We start from the raw sequence: 18,710 nt of genomic DNA, 5'->3' as shown, positions 1-18,710 counted from the left end.
TAAGGAACATGGTAAGCCAGAAACTGGGGATGACAATCATTACTGTGTGGCCAATTGCTTTAACTTGTTATACTAATAACTCTAAGCAGAAGTTTTTGATGGTTTGGTTTATATACATAGTTGGGAATACATGGTATATTTCAGTAATTAATAGCTGTTTTTATATTGAAGAGATGCTAACAGGGTGTGAGAGAGAGAGCGCGCACAAGAATAGGGGAGAGAAAGAAAGAGGGAGATGACACATAAAAAGAAAATAAAAATTACTCCAAATTTTATTAACCAGAGAAACTCACTGCTATTATCTTAGGATAAATCCTTCCAAATAATTTTTTGTACTTATGTACACAGTGTTTATCTTTTGACAAGATAAGTATATTTTAACAAAAATGGTATCATTTTCCACATACCTGTATCATTCATTTAAAATTAAAAAAAATTAATATACATTTTCAAGCTTACACTCTATTTACAGTTGTTACAAAGTATTGGTTATATTCCCAATATTGTATAATACATCCTTGTAGCCTATCTCCACTTTATTATGACCACTTTTCTACAGTATTTTTCTTCCTACCAGAAGGTTCAACCAGATCATTTGTTCATTTCAGTCTAAGGTCTGACTAATCAAGGTGAAACAAAATTGAAAAAGCAGATTGTCAAACTAACCAAAACAAACTCAGCTGGTTTGGGTGTTTGACTTTCCTGAGTGCTCAATTCAATCAACTATATTTTGGGGAACATAACATTTGCCAACCACTTACCCCGAAAATACAGAGTTAAATTAAATTAATCAGTCCCTTTCTTCGAAAACTTTTGTGATCTTCACTGTACTGACATTACAAAGTGAGGAAATTAACCTCAACTTTAAACCCACAGCTTTGATCTAAAATGCTTGACAGAAGTTCTCCAAATGCTCTATCAGGTTGCAGTTCTAGGAAGCACTTCCATTATGACTATAGTTTGTAAAAGTCATCAGTAAAGTTTCAGAGTTTTGAAGAATTATTTAGGCAAAAGTCTCCCCAAAGGTCTCCTCTTCTCCCTTCCTTGTTCCTCTGGCTTCATTATGCAAGAAATATTTATTGCTGGTCTCTTAATATTGCCAACTTTTTATACAGTGCTGAGACTTATGAAAATTTCCAGCAATGTAAAAGATTTAGCTTTATTTTCATTTTTTAATTCATGAAGGCAGGAAATGAGTGGATGAAAATTCATTAAAGATCCCATCTAAAGGGACATTCTTAACCCCAACTCTTAGCTAACAGAACTACTGTGAGATAGGAAGATAGAGGTAAGTATGCTATTTTTTTTCATATGAAATATAAGCCTGTAACATATATTTTGGTTCTAGTATTCCTTGTTCTTCTTGAAAGAGGGTCTACTCAGTGGTAGAAGGAATAAAATTATTTTTAAAAATGTTATTAGCTACTCCAAGAGTAGATCTGATCCTTTTTGGAACTTAGCATGAATATGCTTCCTAAGAATGTAAGAATTGCTACTTGGAACCAAGAGAGGCCCTTTAAATGCAATATTTTCTCTCTGAGATCTCTAGAGGGAAGAAAAGGGATGAGACCTTGAGGACAGTGTTTTGTGAACCATTTGCCAGGTTCCAGACTTCTTTAGGAATAGGCAAGGCGCTTGACTGCAGGATGCTAAGTGATAATAATCACAGTTGTGGACTGTAGAATGCTTTCCATGTGACAGATCAGTGCCGAGTGCCTCGTGTACATCATTTGTTTAATGTATACATGATCCAATGCAGGTGTTACTATGACCTGGAGTCTTGGAGAAATGGAATAACCTTGTGAAAGTTACAAACTACTACACTAGTAAAGCACCTGATGAGATGTAACCCAGATGTGTGGATGCCTACTTCAGTGCCACCTGTGACTGAGTCTTGTGGGTCTCTGGACTCCTTGGGCCCTGGTTCTCTTGGGACCAGTTCAGCCTTTACTCACTGATCCAGCTATGAGCAGCAGTTGGCTCTGATCCTAACCCTGGTCCCTCCAGGAATCTTGAGCCTCTCCAAAGGCTTCCCTAGGGGAACGGGGTTTATGTGACGAATGACACTTTTAGGCTGGAGGGAATGAAATCCAGCACAAACTAGTGGAAAGAGCAATAGACATGTGTTAGCCTCCCAGTGCTCTCATTTCTGTGGTAATCAATTTTTTCTCTAAATCATTAGCTGGCTTTTCTTGTCCCCTCTTTTATAGGAGCATGCTGTGTGTTGAAAGCAAGGATAACTATGTCCCATATCTGTTGATGGTCTTTTAGTGGCTCATTCCTCATTTCCTAGGCAAAAGTCAAAGCTTTTTTTTTTTTTTTTGCAATACTTATTCTTGCCTTTTTCTTCTTTCATGTCTCCTTACATTCCTAACCTGTATCCTAGGTTCAAGCTTATCCAACTGCTTAGTCTCTCAAACACAAACATGTGTGTGCTTTCAATGTCTTTGCATGTGCTGTGCTCTCTGCCTTTTCCCCCATGTCCTGCATGCCTTACAGACTTCTAATTTTTCAGCTCAGTTTTCTCCTCCTCTATGAAATTTTCCATGTCTCTTCAAGCACAATAAAACAGCCCTTTCTCTGGATTCTCAAAGGATCCCACAAAATACCTCTGCTTTGGCAAGTGTTTTAGTGTTTTGTGATTCTCCCCTTTTTCTTCACTTCCACTAGACTCTGATCTCTTTGAGGGCAATGAGTTTGTCTTAGTACTCTGTGTATTTAATACTTTGTGTTTCCTTAGTACTAGTGCCTAGCAGTGTCTAGTAAAGGTTCAGTAAGTCTTGCTTGAATGGATTTGTGGATGGATCAAGAATTATAAAGCATAAATGAGAACTTACCTTGCCCACCCAAATGCTGTATGGCATTTGGTAAATTACAGGACCTGTATTTGGTAAATTACAGGTAATTTGGTAAATTTGGTAAATTACAGAATCCTGGTTTCCTCATCTGTGAGCTGAAGTTGGCCATAAATGTCAACACCTCTTCCTTGGAGGACATTTACAGTTCAGTCAGTTTCACAGTGAGGCATTAAGGAGCTTCTGATGGCAGCTACTTTTCAGCTTACTTTTGAATGAATGAAATCTTCATTTCAGTTCAGGTTTTTCAAGTGAGTGATTTGGACTGAAGAGAAAGGACATCAAAATCTTCAGAGACTGAAGTGGAATGAAAAGGTTGCTTTTATGATAGGAAGGCCTCGGGGCCAGTTACACTGTCATAGGATCATGAAATGTTCAGATTGGGAGAAAGTTAAGAGACAAATCATTCGACCTCTTCATTTCATTAAGGAAGAAAAAAAAAATCCAGACCTGGAAAGTTTAAGTGACTTGGTCTGACTCATAGCACTAGTTGGTATCAGGATGTAGCCTGTGGATTCTTAGGTTTGTGCCCTTCTGCCAACCACTTGATCTGTGTCACTAAATCAAGATATGGAGTAACATTGTACTAACATGTGCTTTTGGGTCATGGTTGACTCAGTTTGTAGCAAACTTGTTGAAAGGTTAGAATTTTTCATTTCTCTTTATACTTATATTGACTTGTAATCTACTACAAAATGGAGAACATGTTTATGAGCAATTTGTTATCTTTTTTCTCAGCATCTATTAAAGGAGGCTCATGAAGGCTAAGTAAAAGCATAGGGTATACCATGCCAGAACATAAGCTGAAAGTTCTTCTTGAGCCTTGCTTGAGGGGGTCTCCTGCTTCATAGAAGATAAAATATTTTTTAAATAAGAAACTGGACAATGTGTGGGAAGAACAGAGCAAGTTTTGATGTCAGGCCCTAATGATGATATTAATATTAGAGGCTTGGAATTGTTATATGTGTGTCTAGATATGAGTCAGCAGGTTATATTAGCTAGAATGGATGTACCTTTTCTCTACTTTAAAAAATCTCATATGTGGCAAATGCATGTGTTAGCTTTGTTGAGTTATCCTTTGGGTAGCAAGGTCACAAAAGATTTGGTTAACTTTTTTCTATTTCCTGGGACAGTTTGAATTTAAGATGGGTAATGGTAAATATCACTTCCAAATTTCTTTTTATTACTACCTTAACATCTTAATCATTGAAGTCTGTTTAGGGTAGAGCTTAGGCTTTGCTTCAGACTCTCTGGGCAGGGGTGGGGTTTTCCTGTCCTCTGTTCAAGGCCTGGGAGGCCCCAGGGGCCAGGTGTTCAGTTCTGGTTCCTCACTGGGCCAAGATCCAAGGCCTGGTGTCCTGGCCTTCAGAGCCCATATTCTTGTAATACCCCTTTAGGGTTATTTTGAGCCCCAGCTCCTACTTACATCCTGACTTTGACTTACCTATTTGCTCATGACTCCTGAGAATCTTCAATCTTTCCTTCACGTTAAAATTACATTATAATATTTATTTTGGTTATATTTGCTCCAACTTTCCATGTGTTCAGAGTCAGAAGAAGGTCTGTATCAGCTTTCTCTGTCATGCTGCTGAGGGATCACTGTAAAGTCTCCACAGTTACATTCGTGATTCTGATGAGGACTGTTACAACTCTACAATAACTAACCTAAGGATCTCACTTTTATTTGCATGCTGATTGTATTTAGCCCAGGAAGGGGGTCAGTTGATCTATCTGGGAAGATACAGAAAGTATTAATGTATATATTTAGCTTTGGCATTTAGTATTTAAACTTTTGTCAAACTCACTGGTAAAATGAGTCCTTTACAAAGGAAAATATTAGGGTTATGCCTTCCTTAGAAAATGGAAAAGCTCTTTTGGCAAATATCTAAATCAATCTGTGTATGAAGATAAATTTGTCCATCTGTTTACTCTCCGTTGAACTCATGGACGACTCACCTTCATTTGAGGCACTTCTGTGAACATGATTCTGTAAACCTAATTTCAACTGCCTTATCATCTTTCACATAGGAGACCTCAACTAGAGAGTGGAAAAATGGATAGGGTTCCACACTGGATTACCCAAAGAGCTATTCTACTATGTTCCATGCAAATGGACCCTCAGTCCAACCACTGAGCTGGTCATCACCAGTTGTCATATAAAATCTACTTTTTGTTCCACATTACAATCTGAGAAGTGGTTTGTTTTTGTTATGTAGAATGAGAGAGGATGAAATTTCAAAATGGCTTTTTTGATCTTCGGTCAGCCCATAAGGCACCCACTTATTGAGTGTGATTTAACCTTTTCAATTTGCTTCAAATGGCAAATGACCATAGCATGGTCAACGTTGAATTTTTCAGCAACTTCTCATGTACTTTTAAGAGGTTCAGCTTCAATGATAGCTTTCAATTGGTCATTGTCAACATCTGATGACTGGCCACTATGCTCCTCATCTTCAAGGCTCATTTCTTTTGTAAAACTTCTTGAACCACCACTGCACTGTACATCTGTTAGCAGTTCCTGGGCCAAATGTGTTGATGTTATGAGTTGTTTCTGCTGCTTTAAGAACCATTTTGAACTTAAATAAGGAAACCACTTGCATTTGGTTTTTGTCTAACATCATTTCCATAGTCTAAAATAAATATAAAATACACAGCCAGTAATAAGTCATTGACAAAAAAAATGAGAAATGCATATTAAAATGATGTATAACATAATCATGCTTATTTAAGAATGTATTCCAATATCAAATGGCAAAGTTCAGTAGTGCAAAAGCGCTATTACTTTTGCACCAACTTAATACTTGAAATGAGGTTCAAGGGCCCAGCGGCCTTGGCACCACTTGCCAGTTTATTTAGAAACATGGAATCTCAGGTTCCCCAACCTACTGAATCAGAAACTGCATTTTAAAAAGATCCTGAAGGCATTGATATGCACTGCCCCACTTGATTGAATTTCAACTTAGTGCTGGGTTTCATTATCAACCAGGGTCCATTTTTCAAAATATGTGCCCCCCGAAATGATAGAAGTCACCCACTTCACCTGCCCAGTGAGTGCCCTCTCTGTCTGATGGCCAGTGCTCATGAGTCTGTGTTCCTGATGAAAGTGTGGCTCCTACTTAAGTGTGTTAGAGAAAGAAACGGAAGTGAGAACCACCGTGCCTGCTTCTGACCTTGACCACAGTCTGGTCCTTCTGGGTTTCACCATGTTTGATTGTACTTCCCCAGCGTTGCTCGTGTTGGGAACTTGAACTAGAACATTCATTCACACCCCTCTGATGGTCCACACTCCACCCCGCCATAACACACTGGGTGAGCAATGGCATTGACCAGACCGAGGCATTTGGCTTATTGTCACGAAGCAGAGCAAACGTTCACCCATGTCAGGCCCAGGACCTTGGCCTTATTAGCACTGACCTACAAACTGAGCTTGTTATTGTGATGCTCCCCATCAGGTAATGAGTACTTAAGCACCTACTGCTTCCAATTAGAGTGAACTATTGGCAATATGGTCTCAGCCCTCCAGCGACTTTTACAGTCTGAAATGGGGAAATGATATAAGGAAGGAAGGACAAAAGACATGTGGAATTTAAAAAAAAAAATAATAGCACTGAGGTCTGCAGGGTGGTTATCTTGACCACATGATGACTATTTCATTATCAGGAGATTTGGTGTTTTTGAAAATAGACACATTCTCAATATAGTAACAAAGGACCTCCATGCTGTTCTCTTTAGTTGGGAATGTGGATGTTTGGAGGTTTGTCTGCTTAAGTAATCAATCCAGAAAGTAGTTTTTTAACTTAAAACTTTTTTTGCAGGTTTAAAGAAATCACCCTCGTCAATTTTACTACCTAGAAAAAAAAAATTGTGATTTCAACAGGCTTTACTCATTTTGTCAAATTTTTACTCCAATCCAGATGAGGAGAAGTATTGTGGAAAGATATGCCAACATGCATTTTAATTATAAATCACATTTAAACTTTTAAAGAAGAGGACATGTTTTCATTTATCCTACATATTTAGAAGAAACTATTTCTACCCCATCTGATGTAAGAGTGGAGGAACTTTTCAAGGGAAATGTTTCTAGGTAGATCCCACTTTCATATTTAATAGTGATTATTTGTAAATCTAACAAACTTTCGAGTTTATAGCTTTTGCCACCACTTTTGTATTTGAGCACTATCTTGTTTGTTATTTTTCTGGGTGTAAAAGTATTTAAACAATCATGTGAACTTGTCTTGCTAGAGTACAGACGTGATTCTTAGGAAGGGCTCTAACTTGCCTGCTTTAGTTATAGCAAGACCTCGTTCCAGAAGATGAAGCAGGAGACCTGCTCCTGCTCGGGGTGAAGAGATGCACTGGTTGTGCTGTGTGCCCTTTGGCTCAGCGTTTTCGGGCACGTGGCAGAGGCATGCAGGGCCCTGAGAAGGCTTCATGGATGGAACAGGCCAGCGGGCTCTTCTCAGGGAACTTGTGAGTGAGTAGGGGAGACACAAAATGATGTGAACTGTTTTAATACATGGTTGGAAGTAACTGTCATGGGAGAAGTGAGAAGTGCTATGCCCCTTCAGAGAAGGAAACAGGAGAGAGGGGGTGAGGGAAGTCTCAGGGCAGCAGGGGCAAATGGACTGAGTTTGGATGGATGGGTAGAACTTGAACGTGGATCACAGTCCTGTGTAAAAACCTGCTGTGGAGATAATAAACTAAAATGTGTAAAACTCTGTCCCTCATTATCATTGCCTTTGTTTCAAGGTAGAGGCAGACAAATAACCTGACAACTGGCCAGGCAAGCAAATAATGATATACAAAGCCCCCTTTTCAATCTTGTAATCTGCAGTGATTACACGGTGGGCACTAGCTCTAGGCTGGGCTCTTAGCCAGGACAACCAGCCAAGCAGCAAGCTATTCAACTGGACAAAGTCAAAAACATTCTCAAAGGAAGAGGAAGGACAAAAAAAGAGGGGGGGTGGTGTACAAATGATAATCATAAAAGACAGCCCAGCCTTTACCAGGGGTTATTACGATATAGCCAGGAGTCCTAGAATAAGACTGTGCCTAAATGAGGCCACCCAGTAGAATGCTTCGATTGAAGTTCTTTTTAAATTTCTTATTTGATTTGCAGAGGTTCAAGGGCTCTTGTCTACATGGTGAACCAAAGACCCTGCAGTCTGGTTTTAGGTCTGCCACCACTTAAGCGGTGTGACCTGGGCCCATATACTCTCCAGGGACCGGGGTAGAGAAAGGCAACAGCAGTGACCACTTTATAAAGTGCCCAGAAGTGCCCAGCAGATGCAGCCAAGAAGGTTCCAGGGACTATGGCATACGGGAATGGAAGCAGATGAACTGTGAAGTCACTCAGCCTGCAGCTCCATGGCTGAGAAAAATCAGCTTAGAAAACTGGGTCAAACTAGAGTGGTGACTCTAATCAGAAACATGCAAGAGGAAACACTACAAACATGTTAGCCTGGGCAAAATTGATTGTTTTAAAAATAAAGATGAAGCAATAGAGTAAAAGAAGAAATGCTACATATCTTCTGCCCTGATATAACTGGGATGAAGAGTTAGAATTGAAGGTGGAGGAGGAAAGGTTCTATTTTAATCCAGAAAAGAAGAGGCTCATTTTTCCCTTCAGTTTTAAGCACTTTTTTTTTTTTTTTTTTTAAAGTTTCAGGCTTATCTCCATGTTTCAGGTGTAAGAGAAAGGCCCTGTTCCACTCTGAATCTTGGGTTAACTGATGCCACTCATTGTCCCAATCAGTTCCCTGGAGGCTAAGAGGGCATTTTTTTTTTCAAACTTAATTTTGTTTTTGTGAAATCATTAAGTCTTGGAAGGTGCTGGATGATACACACTGCTGTAATTATTGCTTAGCCAAGCCTGGTATGGTCAGCTTAGCTGGATAGAATGTGGCACTAGTAAGAAACAACATTGAGAATACAATCTCATGTGAAGCATTTAACTTGACAAAGGGCAGAATCTACATTCCACGAGTACATCTCAACCCCAGACACTGGGTCTGCAAAAATAATGTCTTGGCATTGATGATATTTGGGATAGAATGTGCTTTAGTGGCCAGTGTGACCCATGAGTATGATGAGGAACATAGCACAAAGTGTTTGCCTGACAACCAATGGATATCAAACTCATGTGAGGGTGTTATTGTCTTATATGAATGGCATTTTACTATAGAAGATCAGATGGTTGGATGGTATCACTGACTCAATGAACCTGTGTTGGAGCAAACTCTGGGAGATGGTGAAGGCCAGGGAAGCCTGGTATGCTGCAGTCCATGGGGTTGTAAAGAGTCAGACACAACCTAGTGACTGAACAACAACTATACCAAAGAAAGTTTTCATTGTTATTATCTGAGTGCCTTTTGTATGGTAGGTATTGTAGTAAACCACATCTTACATGGATTATCTCACTTAATACACATAGCAATCAGTGAGCTAGATACTATTGCCTTCATGTTACAGATGAGGAAACCTAGTCTCAAAGATGCCTGGGGACTTGCCCAATATCATACAATTAGGAAATGATAATTCAGAGACCTAGTGTTCTTATTTAGATAGGAACAGCATGGGGAGGGAAGTGTTTTTTTGGTCATTTATTTAACATTTTTATTGGCGTATAGTTGATTTGGGCTTCCCAGGTGGCCCTAGTGGGAAAGAATCTGCCTGCTGATACAAGAGATGCAAGAGAGTTAGGTTGGATCCCTGGGTTCAGAAGATCCCTTGGGATAGGAAATGGCAACCTGCTCCAGTATTCTTCCCTAGAAAACTTCATGGACAGAGAAGCCAGGTGGGCTATAGTGCATGGGGTCGCAAAGAATTGGACATGACTGAGCACAAACATAGTTGATTTACAATGCTGCGTTTGTTTCAGGTGTATGGCAAAGTGAATCAGTTATACATATACATATATCCATTACTTTTTAGATTCTTTTCCCATCTCGATTATTATACAGTATTGAGTAGAGTTGTCTGTGCTATACAGTAGGTCCTTAAATAAATTTTAGAGGACTCTACAATTAGAAGGAAGAGGGATGAATGGATACTGTGGAGTCTGAGAGTCCCTACCACAACCCTGCTGACTAATTATGAAAAGAAATTAAATGTGGCAGGACCCCTAACTTGCTTTTAGAAACTAACTCCTTCACAAAGAGCCTATCCATCATGGAAATTATAGGAATGAAAACTATTCTCCTGGTCTTATTGCTTGTTCAGCTTTCTTCCTATGTTCTTACAAATACAATGTGAATTGAGTTTTAAGGAAAAATACCATAGGGCAAGTGTTCAGCTTTTTCAAGTTCAAATATCTATCATTTTTTCAATTCCTTTCAGCCAATCACATGGTAATTCTATCATGGGGTTGTACTTGTGTGTCTGCAACTACATGTTCATAACTGATTCTAAGCATCATGGTCTAAGAAAAGATTACCATCTTTTCTTAATACTGACATCTTTGCCAGCCCTGGTGGAATAATCAGGCTTGTTAGGAGTAACATACAGATGAAAGCAAGCATGCTTATACTGTTGCATGAAGATGTGAAAATAGTGAGCTGAGTGGCCAACTTGTGTTCCTCAATCGGATTGTCTGTTGCCTCTGATAGCACTGAACTAGTAGACAAAACTGCTTCCCAAGTTTATATTAAGGAACAAAATTTATTTAACATGACAGAAACAGGAATATACAGAAGAGTCATAGTACTTGGTGAAGTTAGTATGCTGGGATATATATGGTTTGGAGGTTATACACGTGTATTGTTTTCTGACAAGGTAGGTTCATCTGGACACTTTAAGCACTTTCCTCTTTATATTTGTTGATCTCTGTTTTCATCCTCTACACACACAATTAGCAGCATTCATTCTGGGTCCATATGAGGGTGCATGTGTGTGTCTTTGCTTCCCTTTTCATTTGCTGAGTCAGCAAGTAGATGCAGTTCTGATGCTCTGGCTTTGTTTCACCCCAATCTTGAGGTTTTTCTCCTTTCCATCCCCACACAGTATTTCCTTGGACTGATAATCTACTTTGCTAGGGTTTTGTTAGCTTTAGTTGCTGCCTTCCTCTTTGGGTGTTGAGAATTCCTGTTCTCCTATACCTGGGTTTCCCAGCCCCTCTTCCTCAGCAGGTCTGGGTCTCAGCCAAATTGTGGACTTTACCTTTCTGCCCTCTCCTTTCTGAATAATTCTCCCCCATGACATTTCCCTCTTCAGCACAAACTCCTGGGTAGCTTAAAATGATCTACTCCAAGCATGATGATTCTTCGTAGTTTCCTGTTTTGTTTTTAAAATGCATGCAAATCTTGGATTCTGCAGCACAATTGATCCATTTGTTTAAAGAAATAAATGGTTTAAGTGAACGGTTAAAACATTCACCTCCCTCTGCCTCAAATCTTCAAGTCACACTTAATTTGCAGGAAAATAAGCCATGTTTATCCTGTGGCTTTGCACAATCTTTCAGCACATGGCTCCAAACCTCCATGGAGTCAAAGTTTTCTTAGTCAAAGAAAATGCACTGTAATAGTGGGATTTGAGTTAAGGGATTTTTAAAAATCCCTTTATTTTATTTTACTTATTTCCCCAGCTTTATTGAAGGATAAGTGACAACATAAATAGAATATTAAAAATAAAAATTGTATATATTTAAGGTGTATAACTTGATGTTTTGAAATATAACTTTGTAAAATAATTGCCACAGTCAAGTTAAATTAACATATCCATCACCTCACATAGTTACCATTTTCTTTTTTGTCTTTTTCTTTTTTTAAATTGAAGTATAGTTGATTTACAATATTGTGCTACTTTTGAGTATATATCAAAGTGATTCATTCATTCATATATATATATGTATATATATACATATATATATACTTTTCAGATTCTTTTCCATTATATGTTATTACAAAATACTGAATATAGTTCCCTGTGCTATACAGTAGATCCTTATTGTTTACCTGCATTTTCTTTTTCTTTCTTCTTTTTTTAATAGTGAGAACACTTATGATCTACCCTCTTAGTAAATTTCATGCATACAATGGATTATTATTAACTATAGTCATATTGCTATACATTAGATCTACAGTATTTATCATACATAACTGAAACTTTGTACTTTTTTGACCAGTATCTCTCCATTTCCCTCTCCCCCAAGTCCCTGGAAACCACCATTCTACTCTGTTTCTATGTTGGCTATTTTAGAATGTCTGTGTAAGTGATATTATGCAGTATTTATCTTTCCGTGGCTGGCTTATTTCACTTAATTTGATGTGAACCCAATCTATCCATGTTGTTGCAAATGGTAGGATTTCCTTCTCTTGCAAGCTGAATAATTTTCCATGGGGTGTGTGTGTGTGTGTGTGTGTTATCTGTATCCATTCTGTATCTGTATCTGTATCCATGTTATCTGTATCCATTCATCCATGATGGAAGTTTAGATTGTTTCTGTATCTTGGCTACTGTGAAGGGAAAGGCCCTCTCCTAAGCCTGGGAAACACTGTTGTCGTTGTTCAGTCCATAAGTCATGACTGACTCTTTGCAACCCCATGGACTACAGCATGCCAAGCTCCTCTGTCCTCCACTACCTCCGGGAATTTGCTCGGATTCATGTCCATTGAGTTGGTGGTGCTGTCTGACATCTCATCCTCTGCTGCCTGCTTCTCCTCTTGCCTTCACTCTTTCACAGCATCAGTCTTTTCCAATGAGTCAGCTCTTCACATCAGGTGGCCAAAGTATTGGACTTTCAGCTTCAGCAATAGTCCTTCCAATGAATATTCAAGGTTGATTTTCTTTAGGATTGACTGTTTGATCTCCTTCCATAGAAACAATGACTCACAGGTCTGGTCCAACCAACAGTTCTGGTCTCTTCCTGTGTTTTGTTTGACTGTCTAAGTGAAATTGCCTCCCCCATGACCTTAACTGCAGGCATAGAGGAACTGAGATTTCTATTCCTGACCCTCAAGAGGAACCTCATACTGTTTAGTGGTCTGTTGACTTTAATATTTCTAGTCATTTGAAGCTACATTTTATTTATTTACCTTTCAATTTATTTATACTGCTACTTTCTCTGGCCTAGAAATGACTGGTATGTTCATTTTTAACTCTGTGGTTTAACCTCTGTGTATACCATTATTAAAATCAATTTTAGAAAGTCACAAGCATGCTGTGGAGACCCATCCCTAAATACTTTTATGAATGATTTAGTGCACAGCTAAATAATTACATTTTGTGGCTGAAAGACTCACAGTTGATAAGTAAGAGGGATTGGCTATTTCTTTGCCTTTCTTAAATATATACTAAAATTATGAATTCTTATATATTTAAAATGTAAAATCACTTTGATAGCATAGTTGAGAGCTCCGGGGGATTTTTCCTCCACCCACATTTTTCTAAATTTGGTTTCTTAAGTATTAGGAAAATACTGGGTTAAGTATAGGTCTGATTGTTATGAGCAATATATAGGGCACCCAAAAAGAATGATGTCTTGTCCTAGTCCTTGAGAGCAAGGAGACAGAATGAATGTGTATCTACATATGTATCAGGGCTTCCCTGGTGGCTCAGGGGTAAAGAATCTGCCTGCAATGCAGAAGACATTGGGTTTGATCCCTGGGTTGGGAAGATTCCCTGGAGAAGGAAATAGCAACCCACTCCAGTATTCTTGCCTGGGGAATCCCATGGACAGAGAAATCCTGGCAAGCTACGATCCATGGGATCACAAGGGTCAGACACCACTTAGCAACTAAACCACCATCACCACCTACATAGGTATCAAAGGCTGATGGGTGATGAATATGGAGTGATGATTTATTCACTCATTCCACATATACTCATTAAGCTTCCCCTATATCCCAAATACTGTGCTTTGTCTTGCAGAGGAGATGGTAGATGAAATTGACAAGGTCCCTGCTCTCATGAATCCATTCGGATTGATGCCACATTTATTGAATTGTTATTACATGCCAGGCATTGTTCTGCCACCTTCACATGTACTAACTCAATCTTTCTGTAACTATCATGAGGCATGAGATACGTTTACAACTCATAAGTGTTGGAACCCAGATTTGAACTCTAGCAACTACCTCCATAACACAACTCCCACTTACATAATCCACCAACATGCAAAGGTTTATCAACCTGTAAACTGTGATAAGTGCTTAGAAAGAAGAGTACAAGATGCTATTTGTGGGTAGCAAGGGAAGTGGGGTTAGAGAAAAACACTTGAAGAATGATTTAGTCACCAGTTAAGTGAGAACAGAAGATAGACTGAGTCAAGTGACAGAACTTGCTGTGTCCAGCTATGCTTTTACCTGGTTAGAGCAATTTCTAGATAATCTTAGTCCAGTCGTTAACCTCTATGTGCTCAACTGTTTTCATGATTCCTATTTGGTTGCATTGCCTTTAACACCCATATGATTGTGTGCAACTTAATTGAACCCAGTGCTTGCTTTCTTTTAAAGCTTTGAAGCCCATCCCTTTTTTTTCCTAGGTAGGGAAGTATGTTTCCATTAATTGCATCCTGCTTGGGGCTAATCCACCATACCGCTGTGGCTGGTGTCCAGGTATGATTCTGAGGGCCTTTTCCTCGCCCCCATGAGAGGATAGGTCTTTCTAGGTCACGAGACCTAGTTCCTCAGGGAAGGAATCTTGAGCTTTTCACCATCAGCATCATGATCATCTGATTCTAACCCTTTCCTGGATATCTAGATAATGAGTTTCCTGGAACGCAGACAGACCTCTTAACATCACTGCTTTTTGATACTGTTGAACTCTAGAAATTGAACTCTTTCTCTATTTCATTTCATAGCAACTCTAGTCTTAGTCAAACAGTTGAAGGATCCATCTCTACTTTTCCTTTTTGCCTCCCCAATCTTAATTATACAAATTCATTTTTGATAATATTTATTCCTTTCAGAACACAGGGCAGTCTCATTCTTTTTATAAAAAATATATTTTAATTTGTAAGATTCATACATCTTAATGGTTTTCTTTGATTAACTCAATTCATTAAACTTTTTTCCAAGTCTACAGGGATTTCTGTATGCTATTTAGGTGATATCCTTTGAACTCAATAATGCAACTTGGTGCACATGCCTGCTTATATTACTCAGCTATATCATGTACTCTTCAAGGGTGAGAATTATGCCTTTTCTTTATAATTCTTCTACAGAGTCCTGCATGTTGGCTAACTGTGCCAACTCAAAAATATTCCTAAATAATGAATACAGTGTCAATTCTTTATTAGTTGTCTATGACTTTCTCTGTGTGGTCTCAACCTTGACTTTAGTTTGCCAACTGAAAATACACCCTTTATATGGTATTAACTAAGGATAAACAATGTGTTCATTGATTGACTTTCTTACCTTCCAGTCTGTAGTGTTGGCATGGAGAGGAGTTAACCATCACATATTTTGGGTTTCCACTGTCCTTAAAAGAAAAGTCCAAATGCTGCAATGAACATAATAGAGTCTTAAAGAAAGACTCACAACAAAGCCAAACCAAAATAGCCAAGCTACCAATGGACAAACAAAATAATGTTTCAGAGATGCTCAGGAAAAGAGAAAAATCCTTTACAGTAATCTGTTGGAGAGGCTAGTGAAATTCCTACATTGGGAGGGTTGACTCTAGATAACCCTGAAGTTTCTTTCCAAGTACGATGCTATTGTAAAATTCAGAGTCAAAATTAAAGAGGACTAAAAGGAATGTTAGGAAGTGACTGTAAAAATGAGGCCTTGGGAATTTTTGGTGAGAAGGTCAATAGTTATTTTCTGTTGAGTTAGAAGCTAAGTGCTGTGGGATGCTTTCAAAGCAACTGTGATAAATTATTAAGTACTTGTAATTTATTACCCACATCAGGGAATAATATATTGCAGTGTGAGCTGATGACAGAGGCAGTGCTGGCTGAAGCATTTGTCTAGATATTGCACAAGATTGTCTGAAAAGCAACAGGCTCATTAGTAACTCAGGTTGTTGTAGGAGACTGTGTTTTTCTTGTTATGAGTTTTTCCATTTCCAACTAGAAAGTGAAGAATTGTAGAGACACATTTACACTAGTCAAGTGCTCTGGTGAGACTTCTGCCCTCTGAAATTATTGGGATAATCACCGGTGTTTTCCATGTGTAAGAAATGAAGGACAGAACATGACTTCTTCTATTTAAAATAAATGTTTTATGAATTCTTGATAAATACATATTTGGACTTTTGACTTTTCAGTTATCTGTGGCTGATGTGAAATACTGTTAATCTATTGTTTGTTAACCTAGTTGCAAGTACATTTTCTATTCTGCCTAGTGTAATTTTATGAGGAATAATTCACACTAAGCATGCAGAAGCATGCCTCACATAAGGATTAATTCATAAAGTCCCTAGAGATGACCGTTTTTCATAGCATCTTCACAATCTGAGTGTTTTTTTTCTACTGATTCAAAGCACATCATTGAATTTGTTATCTGGAGGAAAATAAAAAATACTCTTGCATTTTCCTTGCTAGCAATTATAGGAGCCCTTGTCATATGCTGTGGCTTGTTAGCTATGAAACACCTTGAAAATCTTTAATTTATTTCACATAACTTCTGGAAATTCTTACTTTTTTTTTTTTTTTATCATTCTCTATTGTAACTGATGCTTTTCTTCTGAGGTATTCTAAATTTTACCTCCGTTCTAATGTGTTCAACATCAGCGCTACTTATAGACAAATTATTCCACTGCTCTTGAGAGCTTTCCATAAAACTTTAAAAGCATCTATCCACCTGTACTAAGCAGTGTGCTGGCTGAAGAGAGGAGGAAGGAGAGGTGAGAGGTGGCTAAGTGACAGCTGGAAGAGGACGGTGGAGTCTTGGAAAAGCAGAGAAAGTTCAGAACAGTCTAGTATGTAACCAAGAGCAAGACTGTGTGTACTAAGTACCTCCCAGTTGAAAAGTAGGAGACCTTCAATCATTCTGCCTGTTCATATCACTTACCATATTATATTCACATATCAATTTAATAATTGATATGAATCATCAGCTCATACTTACTTATAGTTTATAACCTATTAGAAAGTTGAAAGAAAAAGTGACCATGCAAATAAACTAGAATAACCAATAGGCTGATAGTCTGTTGGAACTGGATTATCTGGAGCAAAGGAAACCTTAGTTGTAGACTATTATTATTATTTTTTTTAACATTATACTTTCCTTTGTCCAGGGTTCTGTCTTAGACCTCATTTGAGAGTCGCGAGGCAAAGACATATCAGAGTTAGAAGGACCAGCCAAGAATAGAACTGTGTGGCCTTTCAAAAGACCATGTATTGGGTGGGGGGGTCACTGAGCTCTTGGTTAATTACTAACCCATAATGAGCAATTTACCATGTATGTCAGGCTCTGTTCTAAGTGTTTTACATGTGTTAAGTCATATCAATCCTATGAGGTTAGTACTACTTACTGTTCCCATTAAAATGAGAAGGAAATTGAGGCACAGAGAAGTTAAGTAATTTGACTAAGGTCACACAGCTAGTAAATCAGACCTGAGTCTGGGCACAGGCAGTCTTCCCCAGTGTCTGCATTTCTAGTAGTCACTGTTGTCCTCTGCCTGTCCACTGTGGCTCAGCAATGTCTTTACTCCACAGGAGTCACATTCAATTAAGGGCACAGGGCCCTGTTTCCCTTATCATGGCCTCTGTTGCTGCAGACTCCACTTGCGTCTTCAGCGTCTACACTCCTGTTAAATAAAACACATGAAAGTGCATATAAATTGCAAAGACCAATAAGACTGTGATTTCATTATTTCCCAAACAGGTAAGCTTGCCCCTAAGTCCTTTTCCACCTTAAATTTAAAAGTTTTCTTATTTTCTAAAGCCTGTAGGGTGATAGAATTCTCCTCTGCCCAAAAGGATGCTAGCTTTCTATTTATATTTAAATCCAGTACAATGAAAAACACAGTTGCTGGGTCACACCAGCCATGTGGCAGGGGTTCTGTGACTACACATTGCTGGCGGCTACTGTCCCAGACAGGGCAGCAACAGGACATGTCTATCACTGCAGAACGTTCTCTTGGGTGGCACTAGACAGATCACATAAGATGGTATTTCCTTTCAAATGAGGCAACATCATAATTACATCACTTTGGTATTGGACGATCTCATTTTTTAATCATTGTCTTTACACTTATAGAATAAATAGAATACCATGTCTCTCCCCCTCATTCCTCTTGTTTATTTACTTTTCCCCTTAAAATAAATATACTTGGCCCTGTTTCTTTCTTTCTTTCCTTTTTTTCTTCCCTCCAGTTTTCTTGCTTCCACTCATTCTTCCATACTGAAAATGTGTGAAAGCAGCTGCCCAAGCCCATTAAATGTGTCAACACCTTTGCCTCCGGGCAGTCTCCTTCCCAACTTCCTTCCTTCAGACAGCTTCCTGACCTGCAGGAGAACCCTCTGAGACAGAACCCTTGGACTTGAGGCTCTGCATCACCCTTGAATTCAATTTCTTCCTGAAAGGCAGGAAGAACTTTCCAGGGCACTGAGGAGTCAGGGTTAAAGACACAACATTAACCTGAAAGAGCCAATGGCCTCGCCAGGAAAACCAGCTAAGTAAGTGACTATGGTGGGATAAATGCTCTGATTAGAGATTTCTAAACTGTGTTGATGGAATTATCAATGACCAGCCCACACTGGGAGGATGTGGAATCAGGAAAGTCTTCTGGAGAAGCGAACCCTCCAGATGAGTCTTGCAAGACAACAGGTATCTAAGCAAAGGCTTGTAAGAGTATGACTTTTGCAGGTGTTGAGTGGGTATGGGGTTATTGGTGACAAATGAGACTAAAGGCCGAGTTAGATTATGAAGAGCCTGGATTTTGTCCTGGAAAAAAAAAAATGGTATGCTGTTG

At 38.7% G+C, this 18,710-nt stretch overlaps 2 protein-coding genes across 5 annotated transcripts in view; one reads left to right on the top strand and one right to left on the bottom strand.

Moving 5' to 3' along the window:
- Nucleotides 1-18,710, top strand: part of GRM8 (glutamate metabotropic receptor 8) — an 850,596-nt gene that overhangs the window by 325,867 nt on the left and 506,019 nt on the right. The window lies entirely within an intron of this gene.
- Nucleotides 1-18,710, bottom strand: part of LOC122438915 (ATP synthase F(0) complex subunit C2, mitochondrial-like) — a 51,962-nt gene that overhangs the window by 30,085 nt on the left and 3,167 nt on the right. The window contains 1 exon segment of the mRNA XM_043464234.1: nt 6,026-6,199. Coding sequence (XP_043320169.1) covers nt 6,026-6,199 — 174 coding nt within the window.

The sequence above is a fragment of the Cervus canadensis genome, chromosome 3, assembly GCF_019320065.1.
Source record: "Cervus canadensis isolate Bull #8, Minnesota chromosome 3, ASM1932006v1, whole genome shotgun sequence".
NCBI classification, from domain to species: domain Eukaryota; kingdom Metazoa; phylum Chordata; class Mammalia; order Artiodactyla; family Cervidae; genus Cervus; species Cervus canadensis.
This window is presented reverse-complemented; position numbering and strand designations above follow the sequence as displayed.